We start from the raw sequence: 23,871 nt of genomic DNA, 5'->3' as shown, positions 1-23,871 counted from the left end.
AAGAAAGATATCTTGGGGGTGGGGGCAGATCAGCTGTATTTCAACAGTTATTTGTTTACTGGCTACAAACTCCCTCTCAGACAGTGCCGTATGAGCTGGAGCATTGTCATGATGCAAGAGCCATGAATTGTTGGTGAAAAGTTCAGATCGTCTAACTTTTTCACACAGCCTTTTCAGCACTTCCAAATAGTAAACTTAGTTAACTGTCCAGTTGGTACAAATTCATAATGAATAATCCCTCTGATATCAAAAAAGTTTAGCAACATTGTTGCAACAAGTTCGAAAACTTAATTGTCAGACCTCGTATATACATATATGTCTATACACAGGCACACACACACACACACACACACACACACACACACATAGTTAGAAAGAGAATTATTACAAGGAATTGGCTCATGTGTTTATGGAGGCTGGCCACACCCAGAATTTGCAGAGCCAATGTCTCAGTTTGATTTTAACGGCTGGAAGCCGCTGTAGAACTGATGTTCCAGTTTGAAGCCCATCAGTCAGGAAGAGCCAACGTTCCAGTGTAAAGGTTGTCGGGAAGGAGAAATTTCTCTTACATGGGGGTGGGGGGAGGGTCAGCCCGGTGAGGTCCACCCACGTTATGGACAGCAATCTGCTTGACTCAGTCTTATAATGGAAATGTTAATCTCAACCAAGTCACACCCTCACAGAAACACCAGAAGAAAGTTGGACCAAATGTCTGGGCACCCCATAGTCTAGTCAAGTTGACACACAAGATTAACCAGCACACTCACACATTTTATCACTTCAGGGGCTGTGTACATATTAAATGAGAAAGTTTATGAGGCATGGGCAGAGCTAGAGGCTCAGAAAATGGTAGCCATAATTATTACCAGTAAGAGCATTCAGAGAAGCAGGAATTTGATCCAAGCTTAGGAAGTAGACAACTCAGAGGAGTATAAGATCGTGGGATCAAATGTAAGCCAGTAGTCAGGGGAGTAAGAAAAGAATATCCCTGAGGTAAGAGAAATTCAAACCTAAAGTAAATCTGGTCTTGCACAAAGAACCTCTTATATTGTGCCTATTGAAGCAGAGGAAAAATGATTGATTTAACACCCCTAAACATTTATTGAGCATCTAGGACATACCAAATACTGCACTAGAATTTGGAGATTCGAGATGAATAAGATGATATCCCTTTGAGGATGTTGAATGTATGGTGTGTAAACTTGATAATTTTACTATTGTATGTACTTTAAAGGTGGTATCACTATAAAGGATGGTCGAAGTGACTTACTATAATAGGGGTCAGGAAAGACTTTACAGAAGTAGTCACATTTTATCTGAATTTCAAGGGACAAGTAGGAGGAGTTTGCCAAGTGGATATGAGGGGTAACGTAGACATTTCGGGCAGAGCAATAACATGAGCGAAGTCATGGAAGTACAATTGTTCATGGTCTTTTTGGGGAACAGAGTATAATGTGATGATTCTGGGTCACTGGGTTAGTGAAAAACAGAGAATTTCTAGGAAGGGTCCAGTGGGTAGTCTGGGCCAGTATCCAGGAACACTGAATGGTTTACTAAGGAGTTTGGACTTCAGTCCCTGTGGAGCAGAAGTGTTTTACACCGGTGGTCACACTGGTGTTTTACAGAGAAAAGAAGATGCAAAATACCAGGGAGGAGTTTCTCTAGACCATTATTTTTTTGTTTTCTCCAAAATGATTTCTCTTTCAGGATTTAGCTTGCCTAGCTCTTGGGAACCTAGCCTATATCAGTGAAGCAATTCACTCCGATTAGCAGATTTTTATTTAAGTTGTATTTAACAGAGTTGTCCTGATCGTATGCTTCGAGTAGAATCACATGTGGGCAATAAATTCTGAGATGCAATTTATATACAATTAAGATTACTGCAGATCCTTTAAATCTCCTATAATGTACAAGCTCAGCATAGTTTCTCCATTCGTTTAGTCCACAGATATTTATTGAGTGCCAAAATTTGTTCTAGATACAGTGAGTATAGCAGGGAACCAAACAGATTAAGTCCCTACAGCTGGGGAATGAGATACTACAAATAAGTATATAAATATGTTTTCAATTAGTGATATGTGCCAAGAAGAAAAATAAAGGAGGGTAAGAAACTACAGAGTAAAGGATATAAGGAGACTGTTCTTTGATATAAACAGCCTTTCTGATCGGGTGATGTCTGAGAGAGACTTGAACTAGTGAGGAGGGTAGCCCTGTAGGTATCTGAGAAGGCTGCTCCAGGCAGAGGGAACAGCTAGTGTGAAATCCCTGAGGCTGGAGATGCTGGAGGCGCTGCAAGTAGCCCTGGGTGGCTGGAGCAAATGATTAAGAACAACGGTAGCAGATACATTCAGAGGAGGTAGGCACACATCACCAGGGACTTGCAGGTCTTGGTTAGGTATGTGCCTTGGATTTCATTTTATGTATAAAGGGAAGCCATTAGGGGTTTTCTGAGAAGGGTAGAAACGTGATTAGATTTGTCTTTTTAAAAGGATTACTCTGGCTGCTGTGCAGATTTTAGACAAAAAGGAGGCAAAAATGGAAGCAGGGAGAGCAGATAGGAGGATCGTGCAGTGATTCACGTGAGAGATGGTGATGGACTACAATTGTAGCACTGGAGAACTTGACAGTGGTTGAATCTGGGCAATCATTTGAATTTAGACCCCAAAGGCCTTTGTTGATGCATTGGGTGTAAGTGTAAGAGACAATAGGGTGTCAAGAGTGGTGATTCCAAGGCTTTGGTATGAGCCAAAAAAAAAAAAAAGGAAAAAAAAATAACGGAGCTATTTATTGAAGTGGACAAGATGGCAAGGAGAACAGCTGTTAAACTCAGTGAGTCCAACACAACCAGTTTTCCCTGCAGAGTTGGAAGAGATTCAAGTTTCTGTAATCAAGCACCAGATGAGTGTAGTGCTGATTTTGGAGCCACATTGTAGGCAACCCAAAATAAATTACTGTGTCTTTAAATGTCAAAACCCCATTCAGTAAAATACCAATGCTATCAGAGGCGTGAAGGAATAATGGAGACTGATTTAGGCAGATTCCCAGATTCCCATCTTCCATCTCATACGCTCTCATTTTGTGGCAAACACTATCGAAGTGGAGGGCAATGGCCGGCGGAAACACCAGCAGCCCAGGATATTTCTCCCATTGCCCCCTCCCCCACTCCCTCCCTCCCTCTCTCCTTCCTTACCCACCCCTCTTGCTACTCACGAAGATTGAGTGTACAAATATTTCTTCGGTGTGAGCTGAACTTTTTTCTTGACACACTACACTAACTGTCGTGGTAGAGTTAGTGTTACAGATGAGGAACTAGCATTTTTCCAGATGAGATGAACAAAAGTAAACTACTCTTAGTTTTCAGATGCACAAGCTAATACTTTACTTATATCCATACACTTTATGTGTAGATTCAGAACTGACATAGAACCTTTCAAAATATTTTTATCAAGCAGTACCCACGTAGACCACAGGTATACAGAAAACACGAGCACTGTCACCTGTGACTGCATTTAATTTTCGCAAACCCAGCACATTATATATTTATCTGAAAATAGTTACTTAGTTTTATCACAGAATATTCTTTCTGACACTCAGACCTTGACAGGTAACCATAGACAATGTATCCCAGGTTTTGTCCCGTGAACTACACTGTCATTGCATTCATTTCATGTTGGCTCATTGGGGACATGTTAACAAGGTCCTAGGCAAGTGGTAGGTTTCTGTTCTTCTGTTGGTAATTAGATTTGACAAGCAGTATTGCAGGCTGCCTCAGGAAACAGAAAGATGACTGTCCATGAGGCTGCGTTAGTGTCACGGGGATGTCTTCATTAGGTGTCCCTTTGCGTAGTCGGAGGAAAAACCAGCATGATGTGCTGGCATCATGGGTATTCAAACGTGGCTCATTAGAAGCTTAGGGCTTCCTAATATATTTCATGTTTAACACAGTCTCTGGCAGTTTGGGACAAAAAAACATATTGAACATTAACCTCCCTTTGACCGCTTAGGTGTGTGCACTCTCATCCTTTGACTTTCCATTCCGACGTGTAGCTCAGTGAAGAGAAGTGTTTTAAGTTGCTGGAGGATTGTCTGTCTTCTAGCCGGTAAGCACGCCGACTAACCCACATGCAGCAGAGTCCTCATGTACCTGAGGGCCAGTGATGTTCCGTCTTGAAGGTTATCGAGAATCCTCTCTCTTGACTCAGCAGGTTCTAGATGGATGAATTTTGACTCATATTCATATTGTCCCTAAAATATGAAAAAAGTAGGAAGTGCTTGCAAAATATGAAAACAGATTTTAAAATAATTTCTTTTTGGTAAGGGGGGAATTATAAATGAAAGTTAATTCATTTTCCCCTAGAACACATATTAATACTTTCCATCAATTTCTCAAATTGTCAAGTGGAGGAGGGTTAGACTATTAAGGGCTGGAAATATTCTTAAGTGGATATAATATTAAAAAATCTTCTACACCTTATGGAATAGACATTCATGTGATCAGAGTAAGCAATTGTATTGTTATCAAACATTTGCTTAACACATTGTTACTATTTAGAATATTCGTTGGCTCTTAGAATTTTTTCAAATTATAATTTTTGGCCAATGTACGTAATTTGGAGTGGAAATTAAATGAAATGGCATACTATTTTAGTTTTCTTCTATTATTTTTAGACTGATACAGAATACCCTCGAATTGCATTTGCACCAATAGTGATCATAAGCATGCATTGAGCTAATGCATAGGGACTGTTCAAATTGCACGTATTCAGTCCTCACAGAGCACTGAGGAACGTATTATTACCCTCGTATTATTACGCAAGAGTAAACTCAGGCAGAGAGAGATTTTTAAGCAATTTTCCCATGGTCAAATGGTTATAAATGAAAGAGCCAGGATTGGAACTCAAACAATCTGCTGACTTTTAACCCTTATGCTTTGCTGCATAAAGGAAAAATCAATTTTGAACATTAAAAAATTAATTTGTATTTCTATAAAATCTATACATACATGTAGTTTAAAGAGGTAAATAATTCTAGAAGGTTTTTTTTTAAAGATTAATCTCATGGAAAACTTTCCCCATTTCCCATTCCTCGAGGCAACCGCTTTCATGCTTTGAACAGATTTGTTGGGTGTTTTTGTTCGTATCTCTAACTGGCATGTTTTTTTGCTACTTCTTCATATTCCCAATTTTGGCCTTTTTTTATTGGCTTCTCACCACATAACATGGGGGTTTGGCTGTCTTTCACAGGGATATCCACACATCTTTTTGTTAAATCAGTATTCTGTATGTTATCATGATGATGTGCATAGTTGATAAATGAATTATTGAATATATTTGATTTCCTTTCTTGCACAACTCTTTGTTTCCTGCCAATAATAATCTAGTTTATCATCTTATTGCTCACTTTACTATGGATTGACCATAACTTATCCCTAAACTTTCACCAGTTGTATAAATACCCTCAAAGACATTAACCGTTTCACGTTCTTGAACAAATCTCTCCCAAAAGTTGGTTGATTTCCAGGCTCACTGCATAGCCCAGGTCCTGGGAATATCTGTTCACCATGATTTTAGGGATTCATTTTGCCTCTCCCTGGGGTAACAGACCCTATTCCTGTATATCTTGCATGCTCTTTCTTGGTTTACTGCTCTGGTTTGATGGAGCCCACTATCCATTAATTACATGACAAAGAGGATGTGGGAAAAAAGTTTTTGAGAACTTGCTTCTCTGAAAACTATCTTTTATTGAATGAGTTATTTAAAAATTGCTTAGAAAACTATCTCACACATAGTAAACAAAAGGTACATGTCCAGTAAATAATTTTATCTTCATCTTTGATTAATAATTAAAAGAGGCATTGTGTTTTTCGGTTGTAAATCATTTTTCGTAGAATTTTAGAGGCATAGTTTCATTCTCATGTAAGTTCCGATATGGAATTTGAGAAGTCCAAAATCTTTCTGACTTTTCATCCTTTGTTTTTAAATCCATAGTTTTAAATTTCATGGTGACATGGGTATAGTTTTCCTTCATTCTGCTGGGCATTCCGTGAACCTTTTGAATTTAGATATTCATAATTTTTTAAGTTTGTAAATGTTCTTGAATTATGTCCCATACTTTCTCATCCTCACTTCTTTTGTCTCCTTTTTGTCTTTCTGGCACCCCTGTTATTCTGATGTTGGAATTCCTGGTTCTCCAGTTTTCTTATTTTCTTTCCTATTTCCATGTATTTATCATTTTCACCTACTATTTGGGGATTTCTTCTACTTTATCTTCCAACCTTTTTATTGAGCTTTTTATTGCTGCTATTTTATACTTTAAGACCACTTTTTCCCTTTTTATGTAGTTTCATGGCATATTGTTTTTATTTCATGAACGCAGTGTCTTTTTTCTCTTAGGACATTAGTGATAGTTTATCTGAAATGTTCTTCTCTTAATGGAGTTCCTGTACCCTCCTCATTGTTTCTATTAATTTGTGTTGGCTTCTGTCTTTTATATTAGAAGCTTCCCTCAAATGTTTGACTCTGGCTCTTCACTCGCACTTAAGAGGTGGACAATAAAAATACTAATCAAAAGTTCTGTACAAATGGGGATGTGATGGCTGACAGTGGAATCCATTATAGGGTGATCTGGGCCATTCTCTTCAGAAATGCTTGATTGTCAATAGCTTTAAACATTTTTAGTTTGTTGGTTTTTTTAAGAAAATACTGTTCAAAACTCCTTCCTCGGGAATCTAAACTCATTTTCTCAGCATTCTGTTTGCTATATAAACTTATTTCCCCTGAATTCAATACAGAATAAGCACTCAATTGTGCATGGCATTTCCCAGCGTACACCATAAATGTCCCACCTCCCCTTAGCTTGGTAGCAGGGCAGTCATGTAACTGGGCAGCGGATCTGGGTGTCTACCTTACAGAGACCTTCAACCCACCTTTACCTGCGACTCAGAGGTATCTGGTGCAGCTCATTCCTGGGCCTTTTGGGTTCTGTGGTACAAAACAAATTGTCTCTTAAACTTTTCCCTCTGTTTGGGATTAAGCTTTTTCATATCTGAAGATTCAGTCATCACTTCTTCATTTGCTTTCCAGTTTCCAGTTTTGTCGTCTCCTCTGTCATGTTCATTGTCCTGGTAGTGATACAGGGGTTTTTTTGTTTTGTTTTTTGTTTTTAAACAAACAAACAAAACTTAAATATGATTTAATGGGATTTCGCACAATACATCGTGCTCTCCCTTTCCAACTTGGGCCTGGCAGAATGACTCCTTCAAAGAAGAGTGGTGAGAAGAAGAATGGCCATTCTGCCATCAACAAGGTAATAGTAACCAGAAAATACACTGTCAACATTCACATACGCATGCATGGAATGGGTTTCAAGAAGTGAGCCCCTCAGGCACTCAGAGATCCAGAAATTTGCCATGAAGAAGATGGGAACCCAGATGTGCGCATGGATACCAGACTCAGCAAAGCTGTCTGGGCCAAAGGAGTAAGGAATGTCCCACACCGTATTTAGGTGGAGTTGTCCAGAAAATGTTACGAGGATGAAGATTCACCAAATAAGCTCTATGCATTGGTTACCCATGTACCGGTACTTGTTGCCACTTTCAAAAATCTACACTTATCACCCCCTTACCCTCTGGTAACCACTAAACTATTGTCTGTGTCTATGAGTTTTTGTTTCTTCATTTGTTTGTTTTGTTTCTTTGTTGTTTTCAGTTTTATATACCACTTATCAGTGAAATCATACAGTACTCTACTTTTTCTGTCTGACTTATTTCACTTAGCATAATATTCTGAAGATCCATCCATGTTGTCGCAAATGGTACTATTTCATCTTATGGCAGAATGGTATTCCATTGTGTATATATACTGCAACTTCTTTATTCATTCATCTATCGATGGACACTTGGATGGAGGTGGTAGATGAGGGTAAAGGGGATCAAATATATGGTGATGGAAGGAGAACTGACTCTGGGTGGTGAACACAGAATGTGAGATATAGAGGATGTATTACAGAATTGTACACCTGAAACCTATGTAACTTTACTAACAATTGTCACCCCACTAAACTTTAACTAAAAAAAAAAAAATCTACAGTTAATGTGGATGAGAACTAAGTACTGTTTGTCGAATAAAGTTACAACCCCCCACCAATAATTTAATGGGGTTCCAAGTGCTTTCATTTAACCAACCATCTTTATTGGGGAATTTGTTTATGGATATTTTCAGTTTTGTATAATTACAGTTTATCTGTCAAATGCCTGGTAGCCTACCATTGGGATTTGGTTTTTGTGCGGACTCTTTCTTTCGTTCTCAGGGATAGGAGAGGGAGGGGAGGGGACCACATGCAGACATATAAAAGCACCGAAGAAACTCAGCGCAATGCAGGAGAGAAAGCACCAACTTAGGAGGAAGAGATCCCAGTGTGAAACTTCTGCTGACTTAGGAGGAGTTGTTAATCCTCTTGGTATATTAGTTTCCTTACTGACACATTGATGAGAATGACAGCTATCTCATAGTTGCATTTTTAGAATTAAGATAAAGTGTTACTTAACACAGCCTTGGATGTGGTGCCCAGCAGAGGCTGTTTTCCATCCTGAATGAAGGGAGAGCATTTGCAGGGAGGGGATAGGGAAGCTCGAGGGAATCCCATTGAGAACATTTTTTTTTTTTTTTTGGTTTGTATAATTATATTTACTTTGTTATATGGACCAGGGATAAGCCAGTTGGCAAAAATAGCTGGCTTTAGAAAGCCCTTTCCAATGTCCAGATTCTGTAATTATTATAAGAACCTTATGGTAGAAATTGGATCATACCGGTTTAACGAATGTGGAGTGTGTGTTACAGAGACTATGATTTTGGGCAAAGTGAAGTTGGGAACTTTTGGGAAAACTTACAGTATATAATTGCCTGAGCTGATGTCAACAGTTGTGGAATGTGTGTGTGTGTGAGTTGAACTAAAAACTGAGATAGCAGTCACAGAGCGCTTAATTGACTCATTCATCCAATCATTATTAGCACTGAGAGATTATTTTCCCATATCCTGGTTAAGAGGAAAGGCTCTAAAATATAGAATAGTTGAAGAAAAATAATATAATCACACTGAGAATAGTTCTTGGAAGACCAGTCCTCCCAGATAGGGAGAGAGAATTTAGAGTGACTTAGTCAAGGCCCCAGGGAGTAATAGAAAACTATTTTTTCCCCTGTTTTTTTTTTAAAAATATTTTTTTCTTTTTTTTTCCTTCTAAATTACAGTGGACATTCAGTATTATTTATTACACTCTATGTAGAAAAGTATTTAATAGAGTTGTTCATGTGGTTGTAAAGTTTAGTTAGAAGGGAAGATAAAAGGTAAGCTGTTTCTAAGTTGTCTGTCATCTTGAATGTTTGCCTATCTTCTTTTTAGCAAATGCTAATGTTGCTGCTTAAGCATCGATTTTGTGACTAGACTATAAACTCCACTGTTTCAGACAAAAACCATAGAAGAATGCATGAATATGTGAACTCCCCACCCCCATGTTGATAACCTTTGTGCAGGGGCTGGGTGGGGATGATGTTCCTTTAGTAAATGAAAACTGTGTCCAGAAAGTTCTTCTTAGTATCAAAATAAGCATAGCTCTTCCTCAAACAAGGGCTTCTACACTGTATTTGGTATTGTATAAAGTCTATTCTCTTTTGGAAAATAAGGAGGACATTTCCGGTTTACTTTCATCTGTCAGCTCTTCTGTGGTTATTAAATAGTGATGGAAAGAAGGGAGAAATTGTAGTAGGTGTGCAATAGAGAAAATGGAATAAATTAAATCTTTGTATATTGATCATTTTAGGAAAAGTATGGGTAAAACAATGTACATAGTTGTTTCTGTAGGACAACATGACATGGATTTCAGGAGTTTTCTTAGACAGAGAGAGAAGGAGAGAGGGAGAGAGATAATGTTTTAAAATTTTTGCTTTCATTAATGCAAAGGTTTAGTGTGAAGTCGTCTTGGGCATTGAAAATTTACTGTGTCTCTTTTTATTTTAAGTGCACATTTTCCTTTTCAAAGTAGTATAGTATTTCAAAACCTTGTATTTTTATTTCAAAACTTTAATGTTTCTTTATTGCTTTCAGGGTATCATAAATTTTCTTACTTTGCCATTCTTGGTTCTCTGCCCTCTGACCCCAATTTACTTTCCCCATTTGTCTGCCACAATTTTCTTAAATAAACCCTTCCTTTCAGCTGAACAGAAGCTTAGTGTACCTTATAGACCTTTCAGTTTTGTCTCCGTCTCAGAAATCCTCTGCTTCCCTCTGTACTTTCCTGCTGCTTGCCCTTCTTTAAGATTTGACTGAAGCCCTTCCGTGACTGTCACAGCCCAGGTACGCAGTAAATCTATCCTCTGCATGTGCCAGCCGGGTCCCTTAGGAACCACTTGGCACCCACTGCCCATTCACATTCTACCCAGATACATTTAGTTTAATACTACCCAGAAGGTCTGCTCCTTGAAAACAGCAGGTTTTACATTGTTCCATACTGTTTCTTCTTTCTGATATTACAAGGTCCACTTATGAGTTGCTTGCTTATCTGTTTATCTATCTATCTATCTATCTATCTATCTATCTATCTATCTATCTATCATCCAGCTACCATTTTCTGCTGTCTGCTCCCACGTGAATATAAGTTCTAAAAGAGACCAGGAAACGTGCAGAGGTTGCAGAGGTCATACATGGCACCCAGTGGGCTCTGGTGCCCATGCTCTCAATCACAAATGTCCACAGCCCCTTGGGGATCGACAGTAACTCCACCATTGCCACTTCTAATTTCATTTAACCTCTAACAAGTTGTTGACACTGCTAACCACTCATTTCCTGAGTGTTTCACTTCTCTTGGCTTCTAGGACGCTTTCTCTTTATTTTCCTCCTACCACACAGATCACTTTCCTAATCCTCCTCCTCAAATAGCTCACACGATGCTGATCCCCTGTTGCATCATCGTTTTTCTGTGCTTTCTCCACAAGCATCTTCCTAGCCTAGCACTTCTTGACTTTAGAGTCATGACACATTGCTACGTTATGATCTGTCATGACAGGTCAAAGCCACTCACTTATTCATAAACATTAAGCTCTAAGCACTTATGAATGATTTAGTTTTTAAAATAATTACACTCATCTCCAAGTTGCCATGATAAGAATGGCACAGTCATTCATTTGCATTTTAATAGTGTGTCCTTGCTTCTTTGAGGAAAAGTGGAATCAGAGTTAGCTGGTAGTCAATTGCTCAGAATTCATAGCCTCTTTTTATTTGCTGAATATATCTATGGACTACGGTTACTGATGTGTCATTGATAGTTACAGCGATTTTAAATATTATAATTTATAAATTGTGGATTTATACTTGTGTTTATTTCTTTGATTTTACCCACAGATACGTTTTTAATAAGGAAGAGAGAAGAAGAAGGCACGTGCATGCATCTTTATAGCCTAGAAATGAGAATGAGACTCTAGTTACAATTTCCAAATCAAAGGCAATGTGGTCATCCAAATGACATGGGTAATAATACTATATATGTTACCATCATGACTAAATATAACTATGATATGCAATACTTTTTAACCATATAATATGAGTTATTTTTCTTTATTAGTTCGTGCTTAATTTTTTATATTACCTGCAAAGATCTGAATTTAATCTTTAAAATATAGCTTTATATAGTTTTTATATTAGATTAGCCATATATACAGAGGGTACCCCCAACAATGTATAGACATTTTAAGAAAGAAAAACACTGCATTAAAATTGTAATACTCAATATATACCAGTATCAAAAGATGAATACAAGTCATATGTATACATTTTTTTGGCACCCCCAGTATTTTTTCCTCAAAAAATGGTGTTTCTTGGTCATTAAATAAATGATTTTGCTAATCATTTGCCAGTAAACTGCTTTTGTAAATAAGACCTATAAAACAAACAGTTTGGGAACTCTTGGCTCTATCTAACTAACCACTTTTGTTCATATTTGTGTGTGTTTTGTTTTCGTTACAATCTGAGTATACTCTTGGGAGTATGTCTCGTATGAATGCCATTCATCATCTGTCACAGCAGAAGAAAAGTTGAAAACCTCTGCCCGAGGCTATTTTATGTACTCCTGTATGGTTAACTCCCATATTTGGATGTCTTCTTCATCTATATCATCACCCACAATCCTTTCTCTGGAGGTGCAGACTCATTTAGTAAGACACCCACTGGGCATCTGTATGTGAATATTCTAAGAGGCTCCCGAAAACACATTGTATTTGAAACTGAACTAATTTTCTATCCCATTCCCCCACCCAAATTGTTCTTCAGTGTTGTACATTTTTATCAATGGCACCATCATTCACCCAATCTGTTAAAAATAAGAATAATATGCAAAGTCTCCCAGGTGAATAGCCCAGTCTTGTTTATCCTTAAATATCTCTGAAAATATTTCTCGTCTTCCTCACTGCCTTCGTTTTAGCACAACTGCTCATCATTTTCCATGGGGACCGCTTCATAGCCCAGTGGTTCTTAAATGTCAGAATGTGTCAGAATCACTAAAACGCAGTTTGTTGGCTCCCAACTCCAGACTTTCAGATTCGATAATTCTAGGGAGAGTTCCAAGAAGTTGCATTTTTAACCATTTCCCAGTGGTCCTGATGCAGCTGTTCTGGGAATCACGTTTTGAGAAGCACAGTGGTAGCCTATGATTTGCCTACTTTCCCCCAGGCTAGTCCCCTTCCTGTTTATCCTCCAGATTATCCTCTCAAGGGATCATTTTTTAAATGTATGATGGATTATATCTTTCCCTTACGTAAACCTTTTCCACTGTCTCAACATCACACTTACATTAGACTTTGTTGAATTCTTATTCCTCAAATATGTGAAACTATGGCACTCTTGTTATTCTTATAATGGCATAGCACGTACCTTTTTATATTCTGTTGAGGTTAAGGTCTTTCCATCATCCAGGGATATTTGTAGGTCAGTCTGGCTATTAAAGTCTTAAACAGCATCCAGTTAATGATCCCAGTCTCAGGGCTTTCTTTCTTCTTCATTCATACTTTTGAAAGATTTATCTCCTTTCCAGTGGGTAGGAAGAGGACTGGAGTACATGCTTATGTAAGGGTGGCCCATTGGTAGAAACAAAATTGTGTAACTAGGTCTGGGTTATTTTTCTCCCATTGTTCTATCCTGGCATTATCATCTGCTCTATCCTCTGGCACTGGTGGTAGACAGCTATTATCTATCTTATTTGACATATTAAGTGACCAGCGGGTACCCAGCTGGCTCCTACTCCATAGTCATTTTTGTCAGTTTTTAGGAGGAGGGAGCAGCACTGCTTCCTTTCTTTGCTCCCAGCAGGCCTCCAAGCACACCAAGTGCTGGCTCTGACCTGATTGGACTTTGTGTGGAGGTGAAGACTGGCCCTTGATATTGAAAGTGTGGTAAGGGGACCAGTGGAACCTGTATTACTAGGGAGCTCCTTAAGATATGCAGAATCTGCACCCCTCCCTCAACAGAACTACTGATTTAGAATCTGCATGTCAATGAAATCCTAGGTTGATCAAGTTAGAAAAGCCTGGGCCTAGGCCCCTAGCACCCCGAAAGATGCTCATCTCACCTGTTGCCATTCTCTGTTCATTCACAATAATATGAATTTGTAGGATCTGTGATAGCCAATTTCTTCATCTTTAAAATGGGGACTGTAATGCCTGCTTGGCGGGTTACGAATATGTGTGTAAAATATCCAGCACAGCACCTTAGTTGGGGTGAGTATTCTATAATGGTAGCCATTATTAAGTCTGCGACTTCAGCTTCTTGGATTTTAACAGTCTTTGGAAGTCTTTATAAATAAGTCACCTACCTCCCCCAACAACCAATAACCTGCATCAGAGGTATTGGTGCCCGAAAGTTAGAATGGGATTGTGGTGGATGATATGCTTAATTTTCAATTAAATGGCATAGCTGGGATGACTTTGGAAAGTATAGAAGTTGCCAGCTTTCCAGTGTTGACTGGTTGATTTCTAGAAATATGAGTTATTAATGCTTGTAGCTCTGAGCTGGGAGAATATATTAAAAGACACTCCACATCATAGTGAAAAGGGAAATGCAAATTCAAAACACAGTGAGATACTGCCACAGCCCATTCAAATGGCTGAAAATAAAAATACAGTGCCAAATGTTGGTGAGGATGTGAAGAAGCTCTAATTCTCTTACATTGCAGGTAGGGATATAAAATGATACAACCATTTTGGAAAAGTGTTTAACAGTTTCTTAGAAATTTAACAACAATAAAAAGGAACAAACTCCAGCAGGCAGAAAGTCATTCACTAAGGGCATATTTGGATTCAACAATACCATCAATCAACTGGATATATTTCACATCTATAGATTACTTCACCCAACCATAACAGAATACACATTCTTCTCAAACACACATGGAACATTCACCAATACAGACCACATTCTGGGCCATAAAATATCCCTTACCAGATTCAAAATAATTGAAACCATAAAATGTCTGCTCTCTGACCAAAATGGAATTAAACTAGAAATCAATAACAGAAAGATAGCTGGAAAGTCCCCAAATAAATGTGGAAATTAAGCACCACACTTCTAAATAATACATGGGTCAAAGAAGAAATCTCAAGAGAAATTAATAAATATTTTGAACAAAATGAAAATGAAAATACAACTTATCAAAAATTGTGGGAAGCTGTGAAAGCAGTGGAAAGGAGCAAAGATCTAAAATCAATAATCTAAGCTTTCACCTTAGGAAAATAGAAAAAGAAGAATTAACTAAATCCAAAGTTAGAAGAAGAAAATAATATTAAAAATATGGGAAGAAATTAATAAAATTTAAAAGATAAAATCAATAGACAAAATCAACAAAACCAAAAGCTTCTTCTTTTTCTTTTTTTAAAATAAGCCTTGAGTCAGGCTAACTAAAAAAAAAAAAAAAAAAAAAAAAAAGAAATGGCACAAATTATTAATATCAGAAATGAAAGAGGGGGCATCACTATAGATCCTATGGACATTACAAGGATAATAAAAGAATACTATGAACAATTTTATGCCCATAATTTTGAATTTGATAACCTAGGTGAAGTGGACCAATTCCTTGAAAAACACAATTTGCCAAAACTCATATAAGAAGAAACAGTCTAAATAGCCTTATACAGGCATCGTTGTTTTGTTGTGTTTCACTTTATTGTGCTTCTCAGATGTGTTTTTTTTACAAATTGAAGACAAGACCAGCAAAATGATTACAACTTACTTTATTGCAATAGTCTGTAACCGAAGCCTTAATATCTCTGTGGTATGCCTGTATATATTTTAAAAATTAAATCAATAATTAATAGCCTTTCAAAACAGAAATCATCAGGCACAGATGGGTTCACTGATGAACTCTACAAAACATTTAAGGAAAAAATTATACCAATTCTCTGAATATATTTCAGAGAATAGAACCACAGGGAATACTTTGTAATTCGTTTTATGAGACCAGCATTTATTACCCTATTAACAAAACCAGACAAAGAAATTATAAGAAAAGAAAAGCACAGGCTAAAATTTCTCATGAGCATAGATGCAAAAATCCTTAACGGAATATTGTCAAATTGAATTCAATAATATTTAAGGAGAATTATACATCACAGACAAGTGAGATTTATCCCAGGTATGCCAGGCTGGTTCAACATTTGAAAATCAATTCATGTAATCTATCACTTTAATAGGTTAAAAATGGAAAATTGCATGATTATATCCATAAATGCAGAAAAACACTTGACAGAATCCAATGCCCATTCATAATAGAAGTTCTCAGTAAACTAGAAATAGAGGGGAACTTCATCAACTTGAAAAAAAAAAACAATCCTACAAATAACCTACAGCTAACATTATACTTCATGATGGAAACACAAAGCTTTCCCACTAAGATCAGGATGAAGTCAAGGATGTCACCTCTTACCACTTCTTTTCAATGTCATACTGGAATTTTGAGTTAATGCAATAAGACAAGGAAGGAAACTAAAAGGTATATAGATTGAGAAGGAAGAAATAAAACTGTTTTGTTCGCAGATAACAAGATGGTCTATGTAGAAAATCTGAAAGAATCAATTTAAAAAAAACAAAAAACCAAAAACTCCAGGAATTAATGAATGATTACAGCAAGATTTCAGGATGCAAAGTTAATATACAAAAGTCCATTGTTTTTCTGTATACTAGCAATGGATAAGTAGAATTTGAAATTAAATCACAATATCATTTATATTAGCAGCCCTCATAATGAAATACTTAGATATAAATCAAACAAAATATTTATAAAATCTATATGAGGAAAAAATTATGAAATTCTGATGAATGAAGTCCAGGAAGAAGTAAATAAATTGAGAAACCTCTGTCTTCATGGACAGGAAGACTTAATATTGTCAAGATATTAGTTCTTCTCAACTTGATCTATAGATTCAATAAAAACTTAATCAGAATCCCAGCAAGTTATTCTGTGTATTATCGATGAACTGAATCCAGAGTTTATATGGAGAGGCAAAAAACCCAGAATAAGAATAGCCAACACAATTTGAAGAAGAGCGAAGCTGGAAGATTGACAGCACTCAACTTCAAGACTTACTATACAGCTACATTAATCAAGACAGCATGGTATTATCAGAAGAACAGATGAGTAAATCATTGTAAGAAAACAGAGAGCCCAGAAACAGACCCACATAAATTGTAAACTGATCTTTGGCAAAGGAACAAAGGCAACACAACAGACTTTTCAACAAATGGTGCTGGAATAACTGGACATCCATATGCAAAAAAAAAAAAAAAAAAAAAAAAAAGACCTAGATGCAGACCTTAAACCTCCCACAAAAATTAAGTCAAAATGGATCAGACTTTATATGTAAGATGCAAAATTATGAAACTCCTAGAAGAAAGCATAGGAGAAAAATCTAGATGATTTTGGTTATGGCAATGACTTTTTAGATACAACACCAAAGGCAGGATCCATGAAACAAATAATTAAGCAGCTAGACTTTTCTGCACTTCTTCAAGAGAATGAGAAGGCAAGCCACAGATCGGGCAAAATTATTTGTAAAAGCACATCTGGTAAAGGAGTTATCTAAAATATACAAAGAACACTTAAAATTCAAGAACAAGAAAACAAACAACCAAATTAAAAGATGGGCCAAAAATCTTAACGGACACTGCATCAGAGAATATATACAGATGGTAAGTAAGCGTATGAAAAGATGCTCCACATCATATGTCATTAGGGAAAGGCAAATTAAAATAACAGTGAGGTACCACTACATGCCGATGAGAATAGCCAAAATCCAGAACACTAACAATGCCGAATACTGCCAAGGATATGAAACAACAGGAATTCTCATTGATTACTGGTGGGAATGTAAAGTGATACAGACACTTTTATGGTATAGACAGATTAGCAATTTCTAACAAAACTAAATATACTTTACCATAGGATCCAGCAGTTGTGTTCCTTGTTATTTACCTAAATTAGTTGAAAACACTTATGTCCACACAAACCCTGCACATAGATGTTTATAGCAGCCCAAACTTGGAAACAACCAAGATGTCCTTCACTAGGTGAAGGGATAAACTGTGGCACATCCAGACAATGGAATATTATTCAGTGATAAAAAGAAATGAGCTATCAAGCCATGAAAAGACATGAAGGAAACTTAACTGCATATTACCAAGTCAAAGAAGCCTATCTGAAAAGGCTACAGTAGTATGTGATTCAAGTTAGATGACATTCTGGGAAATGTAAAACTATGGAGACACTAAAATGATCAGTGATTCCCAGGGGTTAGGGGACCGTGAGGGATGCATACAAAGCAAAGAGGGTTTTTAGGGCTATGAAACTACGCTGCATAGTAAAATGATGGATACATGTCATTAGAGTTTGTTCGAAACTCAGAATGTACAATACCAAGAGTAAACCCCAATTTAAACTATGAACTTCTGATGATAATGGTGTGTAAATGTAGGTTCATCTCTTGTAACAAACGTGCCGCTCCTGTGCAGGATTTTGACAATTGGAGGAGGCTGTGCCTTTGTCGGGGCAGGCAATATGTGGCAGATCTCGGCACATGCCATTCAAGTTTGCTGTGACCCTAAAACCGCGCTAAAAATGCAAAATGCTGTTTTAAAAAAGTATATCATACAAAGCTTAGCACATTGGATGTGCCTCATAAACTATTATCCGATTCCAAAATGTATTTTCTATTATATAACACGTCACCGCTCAGCTTGACTAGCTCTCACTCTATCACACTGCAGTAGAATGTCCGAAATAGAACACCAGGAAGGAGAGACAATTGTGACCTAGGCAAGAATTATGGATTTAGAAGTCTACCAAAGAAGCCAGTTCAAAGCAAGCGCAAGAGTCAATTTATGTTTTTACAGAAATTAATCTCCCCTTGATGACCATGGCACGGAAGATGCTGACAACTGCCAGTTGCTTTGTGAAGGCCGTGTTCCGATCTACTATTTTCAGCCATTCTTGGGAGATTTTACCTGGCCGTGAGATCTCACCGAGGAGCTTCTCACTCAAGTACAGTGTCCCTCCATCAGCCAAGTATGGTGGACGGCACACGGTGTCTATGATTCCCGGGGATGGCGTCGGGCCTGAGCTCATGCTGCAAGTCCAGACTGTGTTCAGACGCGCCTGTGTGCCTGTGGACTTTGAAGTGGTGCAAACTAGCTCTGCTGCTTGCGAGGAGGACTTTCACAGTGCCATCATGTCCGTTCGTCGAAACCGTGTGGCCTTGAAGGGCCACATTGAAACGAACCACAACCTGCCACCATCCCACAGATCCCTCAACAGCCTGTTTCGCACCACTCTGGATCTCTACGCTAATGTTATCCACTTTAAGAGTCTGCCAGGTGTGAGGACCCGGCACGGTAACATAGACATCCTCGCTATCCGGGAAAACACAGAGGGTGAATACAGCAACCTGGAATACGAGAGTGTGAAAGGAGTGATAGAGAGCCTGAAGATCATTACTGAGGTCAGATCTTTGCGCATTGCCGAATATGCCTTCCAGCTGGCCCAGGAGATGGGGCGCAGGAAAGTGACGGCTGTGCACAACGCCAACATCATGAAACTGGGAGATGGTCTCTTCCTGCAGTGTTGTCGGGAGGTGGCGTCCCGCTATCCTCAGATCACCATGGAAGACATGGTTGTGGATAAAGCCACCATGCAGCTGGTATCCCAACCCCAACAGTTTGACGTCATGGTGATGCCCAATCTTTATGGCAACGTTGTCAACAGTATCTGCACAGGGTTGGTTGGAGGACCAGGCCTTGTGCCTTGTGCCTGCTATGGTCCCACATATGCAATGTTTGAAACAGCTGCAAAGCAATCAGGCAGGGATATAGCCAATAAGAATATGGCCAACCCGACGGCCATGCTGCTGGCAAGTTGTATCATGCTGGATTACCTCAAGCTCCACTGCTATGCCACCACCATTCGTACTGCAGTCTTGACATCTTTGGCGAACAAACATGTTCATACTCCAGACATTGGAGGCCAGGGTACCACATTGGATGTCATTAAAGATATCATAAATCATATCAGTGCTACCAATTAAAAGGTCAGTACTTTGGAGGCTGAGCTATGGTAAAGGAGCTCAGCTATCCCCCAAAGTCCTTTCTGACCCACTCTTCGCCTTAGTCTACCCACTCAGAAACCTCAGCCAGCTTGGCTAGCGTGGACTTCAGAATAAACTAGCTTCTACTCCAACTCAGAAGAGGTGGGAGGGGGAGTTAATCAAGTCTGATTATTTTTCTATTGAACTAAAATGCATTAATTGCCATCAACATTGCTTGTTTAAATTAACCAAACCTATTCTATTGTACTCATATATGTATTGAGAAATTCTTCTCTATTTTAATCCACAATTCATACTTCTCTATGATGTGATACACTAAATAAATCTGAGCTGTTTGGAAAGTCCTGGAGCGTTCCTAAAATCTGGCACATGGATTTTTCTGTTTATCGGTATCATTAAAATTCAGCAAGCCAGCCTCCAGAGAGGTCTGGCTTCTCTCTGGAGGTTGTTAATGAGTTAATTATTGCAATAAAATTTGCCTACAAAATATACATTATAACCTCAATAATGAATAAAGTTGAACTAGTACAGAATGTATCCACTCCCTCCTAGATGCCCCATTTCCCCCCCCCCATGGTCTTGTTTATGTTAAGAAGGTATTTTCTCTGTTATAATTTTTCACACATGGACATCCCTGGGCACTGCAGCTCTCCTGAAAAGTGGATTCTTGAATTCCTTCCAGTTGGATTTGAGAGTCTACAGGTCAAATCCCTAGTTAATAGGTCTTGGGCCCATCTTTGCTCTACAAATAGAACAATGGACTCTAAACTCCATGCTCACTATTTCAGTTTTTTGTGGTTTAGTTTCTTTGCTTCTCTTTCAAGGAAAGAGTATGCATAAGAAAAGAAAAAGCACTGAGTTAATTTAAATGTTTACTGTCATTTTACTATAATATACTTTATTTACAGTATTTTAAGGTCATAGTTGAGAAACAAACAAAAATGATAATTTTATTAGTGCTTAGAAATTGTTATTACTCAAGTAGGAAATTAAAACGATTATAAATACTTTCATAGTATTTGTAGTAGTTTTATTGGCACGAATGCCCTGCAGAGAGAAGTGAGATTAAGAAAAACAGTGAATCCTTAATAATACTTGGGAAATCTCTGTGTTGCAGCTATAACCTTTGGATCCTGCCATGGCTCATGGATCACAAGTTAAAGACATTGGACTGAGACCTGAGTTTCTTACACAGTTTCCAAAAGGCTCTGACTTCTCGTATTACCTTGATCTCACCCATCTTTGTTAAGTATAAAGTCAGGGACAACGTTTGGAAAACCAAAAGGGTTTTCCAAATTTGAGGGGATTTAGTTTGAAGAGGAAGTGACTTTGTAGAGTCTTTCACACTATGTGGTCTTTCTTGAAGAATAGGCACGCAGGGATCGGTCAATTTAAAATAATGATGTTGTTCTGTTTAGCGGACAGTAGAAATGTCATGGGCCATGGATGCCGTTGGCCCACATGCTGCCTTTCTCTGGGAAGATCTAGGCCTCCACCAGAGGCATGGTTTGATCAGTGGAGCAAGGGGTGGATTTTGCCTTGAAGTTCCCCCATCTCCAATACCACACGAACCCATGCCACCTTAACCCATACTATCCATTCTGTACCCCTTTCTCTCATGGCTAGGGGACTTTATTCATGGCCCAACCAGCCCAACTGCAGACAGTAGCCAGATATTGACTTCTATTTGAGACAGTGGGAGTTTGTTTTGCTATGTGCATTTGAGTTGAAGTTTCCCTTTCTGACCAGACTGCTGTCACGGCACCTAGTACACCATAGTGGAATTTTTCACATATCAACAGTGTCAGATTTTCCCACTTAGCCATGAGCGTCTCTGGGGCCAATACCATGTATTTTTTTCCCCCTTGTCCAGTATAGATCCTAACATAATCACTGATAGATGTAAAATAAATAATATATGTTAATTGAATCAACCCAAAATTAATAATATAGGGGATACTGCCTCACATTTCTTATACATAAAGTGAAATAATAACTGACTACCTCATACGGTCATTGGGAAAATTGAGTGAGAAAATATACATAAAGCTGATAGCACTGTGCCTGTCACATGGTAACTGCTTGTATTTCTATAATTATTATATTCATTATTATCCATTATATGCCATTCTAAGATCTAATTCTGAGGAGAACTGGGTGAATTATATTAATTCCTTGCTGTCATTGGAACCTACTGGATAAGTTGTTTAATTTATTATTATATGGATTTGTAATTGACTTTCAACCAGGGGTGAAAATTATATCTGCTTATCCATCAAATCCCCTATCTCCTTTTTATTTCTTGAATCCAGTCACCTCCCTTCTTTCTCACTGGCACCTCCTTTCTCATTAGCATGTTTCATCATTGGGAACTTCCTAATTGCTGTTACTTCTAACTTGTGTCCTGCTTAATAGTTCTTCAATCTATTTTCTACAATGTACTCAGCCTAATTTTTCTGAAAGGAAAATCGGATCGTGTCACGTCTCTACTTAAAACTTCTTATTCTATGGCTTTCCTTTGGCCTTAAGAGAAAGTCGACTGAGCATAGCATGACCGACCTCCCACGTTCCGAGTGCTGCTTTCCCCTCCAGGTTCACCACGTTCCCTTCTCCCCGCCGCGATGACAACACAGTGTGATACTCCAATCAGAGTGCCGAGTTCATTGTTAAAGAGCTATGTAAAGTTTCTATTTCAAGCCTTGCACACGATGTTGGCTCCTCTCCCCTTCAAGAGATGATCTCCTTCTCATTGTAGAGGACTACACTGAATCATCCGCACCTTTGGGAAGCCTTCCTTGCCTACCTCTCTTCCCATTCCCTGCTGAGATTGAGGGGAGTGACTCCCTCAGTTTCCCCCAGAGCTCTCTCTATATCCTACCTCGTGTTTCACCTCTCCGCTTGTCATTACATGCTTCCCTCCCCATTAACCTTACCACACAATGCATTCCTTGGGGTTACGGAGTCATCACTATCGCATCAGAACCTGGGACAGGGACACGCTCTTAATTGATGCTCACTCTAAATATTTATGGAAGGAAGACAGGATGGAAGGTGAAAAGGAAAGCGGAAATAATGTCTGAATTCATAGATGGAAGTGCAGGACTGGAAGAACTAATCTGCTGCGGAATATTCCCATCTGGCTTTAGTCTATGAACCTTTCTTTACAAGCTTGCTTCTCTCTAAAGAACACTCAAGCCCTTAAAGCAGTAAAACAGGTGGTTGGCAGGCTGCCTCTGTTGCTTGAGATTTCCGCACTGCATTTATTGGACAGTTTTATTGTAGTCTTTATCAATTTACTCTGCTTTTTAAAAAAGTCATAATGTTATAAAGAATAGCAACTACAAATAGTTTGATTTATGTCTAAACTCCTCCTCATTAAGGCTCTATTTTCGTGAATGGGCTTACAAAACACTCAGTCACTCAGGTTGCATAGCTCACATTTATCCAACTCTTCTACATAGGAGCTATGTGACATTGGATAAGTTGCTTAACCTCTCTGATCTCGTTTTCTCATCTGTAAAATAAAAGTTCATATTTATCTTTATAGGATTGTTGTAAAAATTAAATAAGATTTCTTTAGTGTCTATGGCTGCATAAGAAACCACTTCAAAACTTAGTGGCTTAAAACAAGTGACTGTTGTCATGAGTTTATAGGGTGACTAGGTGATACTTCTTGTCATCAGTATACTTTCTCAAAGACATATAGTTCTCAAGGACTATTACAAAGAGTGTCTAATCTCCAATTCTGATATCAATAAAGAACAATACAAAGTTGGACAACTGTACAGTATCGATCTGTAAATATCTCTCAGCACTATCGTCTTCATAGATTTGCGTTTATAGAAGGGTGCTTTAACATTTTGTCTTCAGTTCTCATCAAAGTCTGGTATGCAAAATCTTGTTAGGGGACATCTCTGCATTTTGGGAAGACACTGAATTTGTTTAAAAGGTCAACAGGGAAGACTCATCAAAAAACTGAGGACCAGGAAAACATGTTTTTCACCATCAATTTATGTCCTTTTTCTACTGAGGTCTATAATCCATTGAGAATTTCCCACGTTGCCTTGGCTACGAGGAAACGCAGAAAAAAGCCTTGAGCATTTTTTTCCTCTAGGAAATTTTCTCTTCATTCTGTTGTATTACTTGATTTTAATTTATTGATTTCATTTTCTTACACAATTTTTTTTCACATTTTTTTTTACTATAAGCCACTGAAACCACACGTTAAAAAATGCAAATGGAA

At 38.2% G+C, this 23,871-nt stretch overlaps 2 protein-coding genes across 3 annotated transcripts in view; both read left to right on the top strand.

The window, feature by feature from the left end:
• The window catches only part of NELL1 (neural EGFL like 1), a 755,117-nt gene that overhangs the window by 479,242 nt on the left and 252,004 nt on the right, over positions 1–23,871 (top strand). The gene's annotated exons all lie outside the window — the stretch shown is intronic.
• On the top strand, positions 18,438–19,607 carry LOC117030332 (isocitrate dehydrogenase [NAD] subunit gamma, mitochondrial-like). The gene has a single exon (XM_033120367.1). The coding sequence runs from the start codon at positions 18,438–18,440 to the stop codon at positions 19,605–19,607; it is 1,170 nt and encodes a 389-aa protein (XP_032976258.1).

This window comes from Rhinolophus ferrumequinum, chromosome 11, assembly GCF_004115265.2.
Source record: "Rhinolophus ferrumequinum isolate MPI-CBG mRhiFer1 chromosome 11, mRhiFer1_v1.p, whole genome shotgun sequence".
NCBI lineage: Eukaryota > Metazoa > Chordata > Mammalia > Chiroptera > Rhinolophidae > Rhinolophus > Rhinolophus ferrumequinum.
This window is presented reverse-complemented; position numbering and strand designations above follow the sequence as displayed.

Excerpts from the sequence above, each read along its gene's own strand:
- LOC117030332 (XM_033120367.1), top strand. The coding sequence starts at position 18,438 with ATGACCATGGCACGGAAGATGCTGACAACTGCCAGTTGCTTTGTGAAG.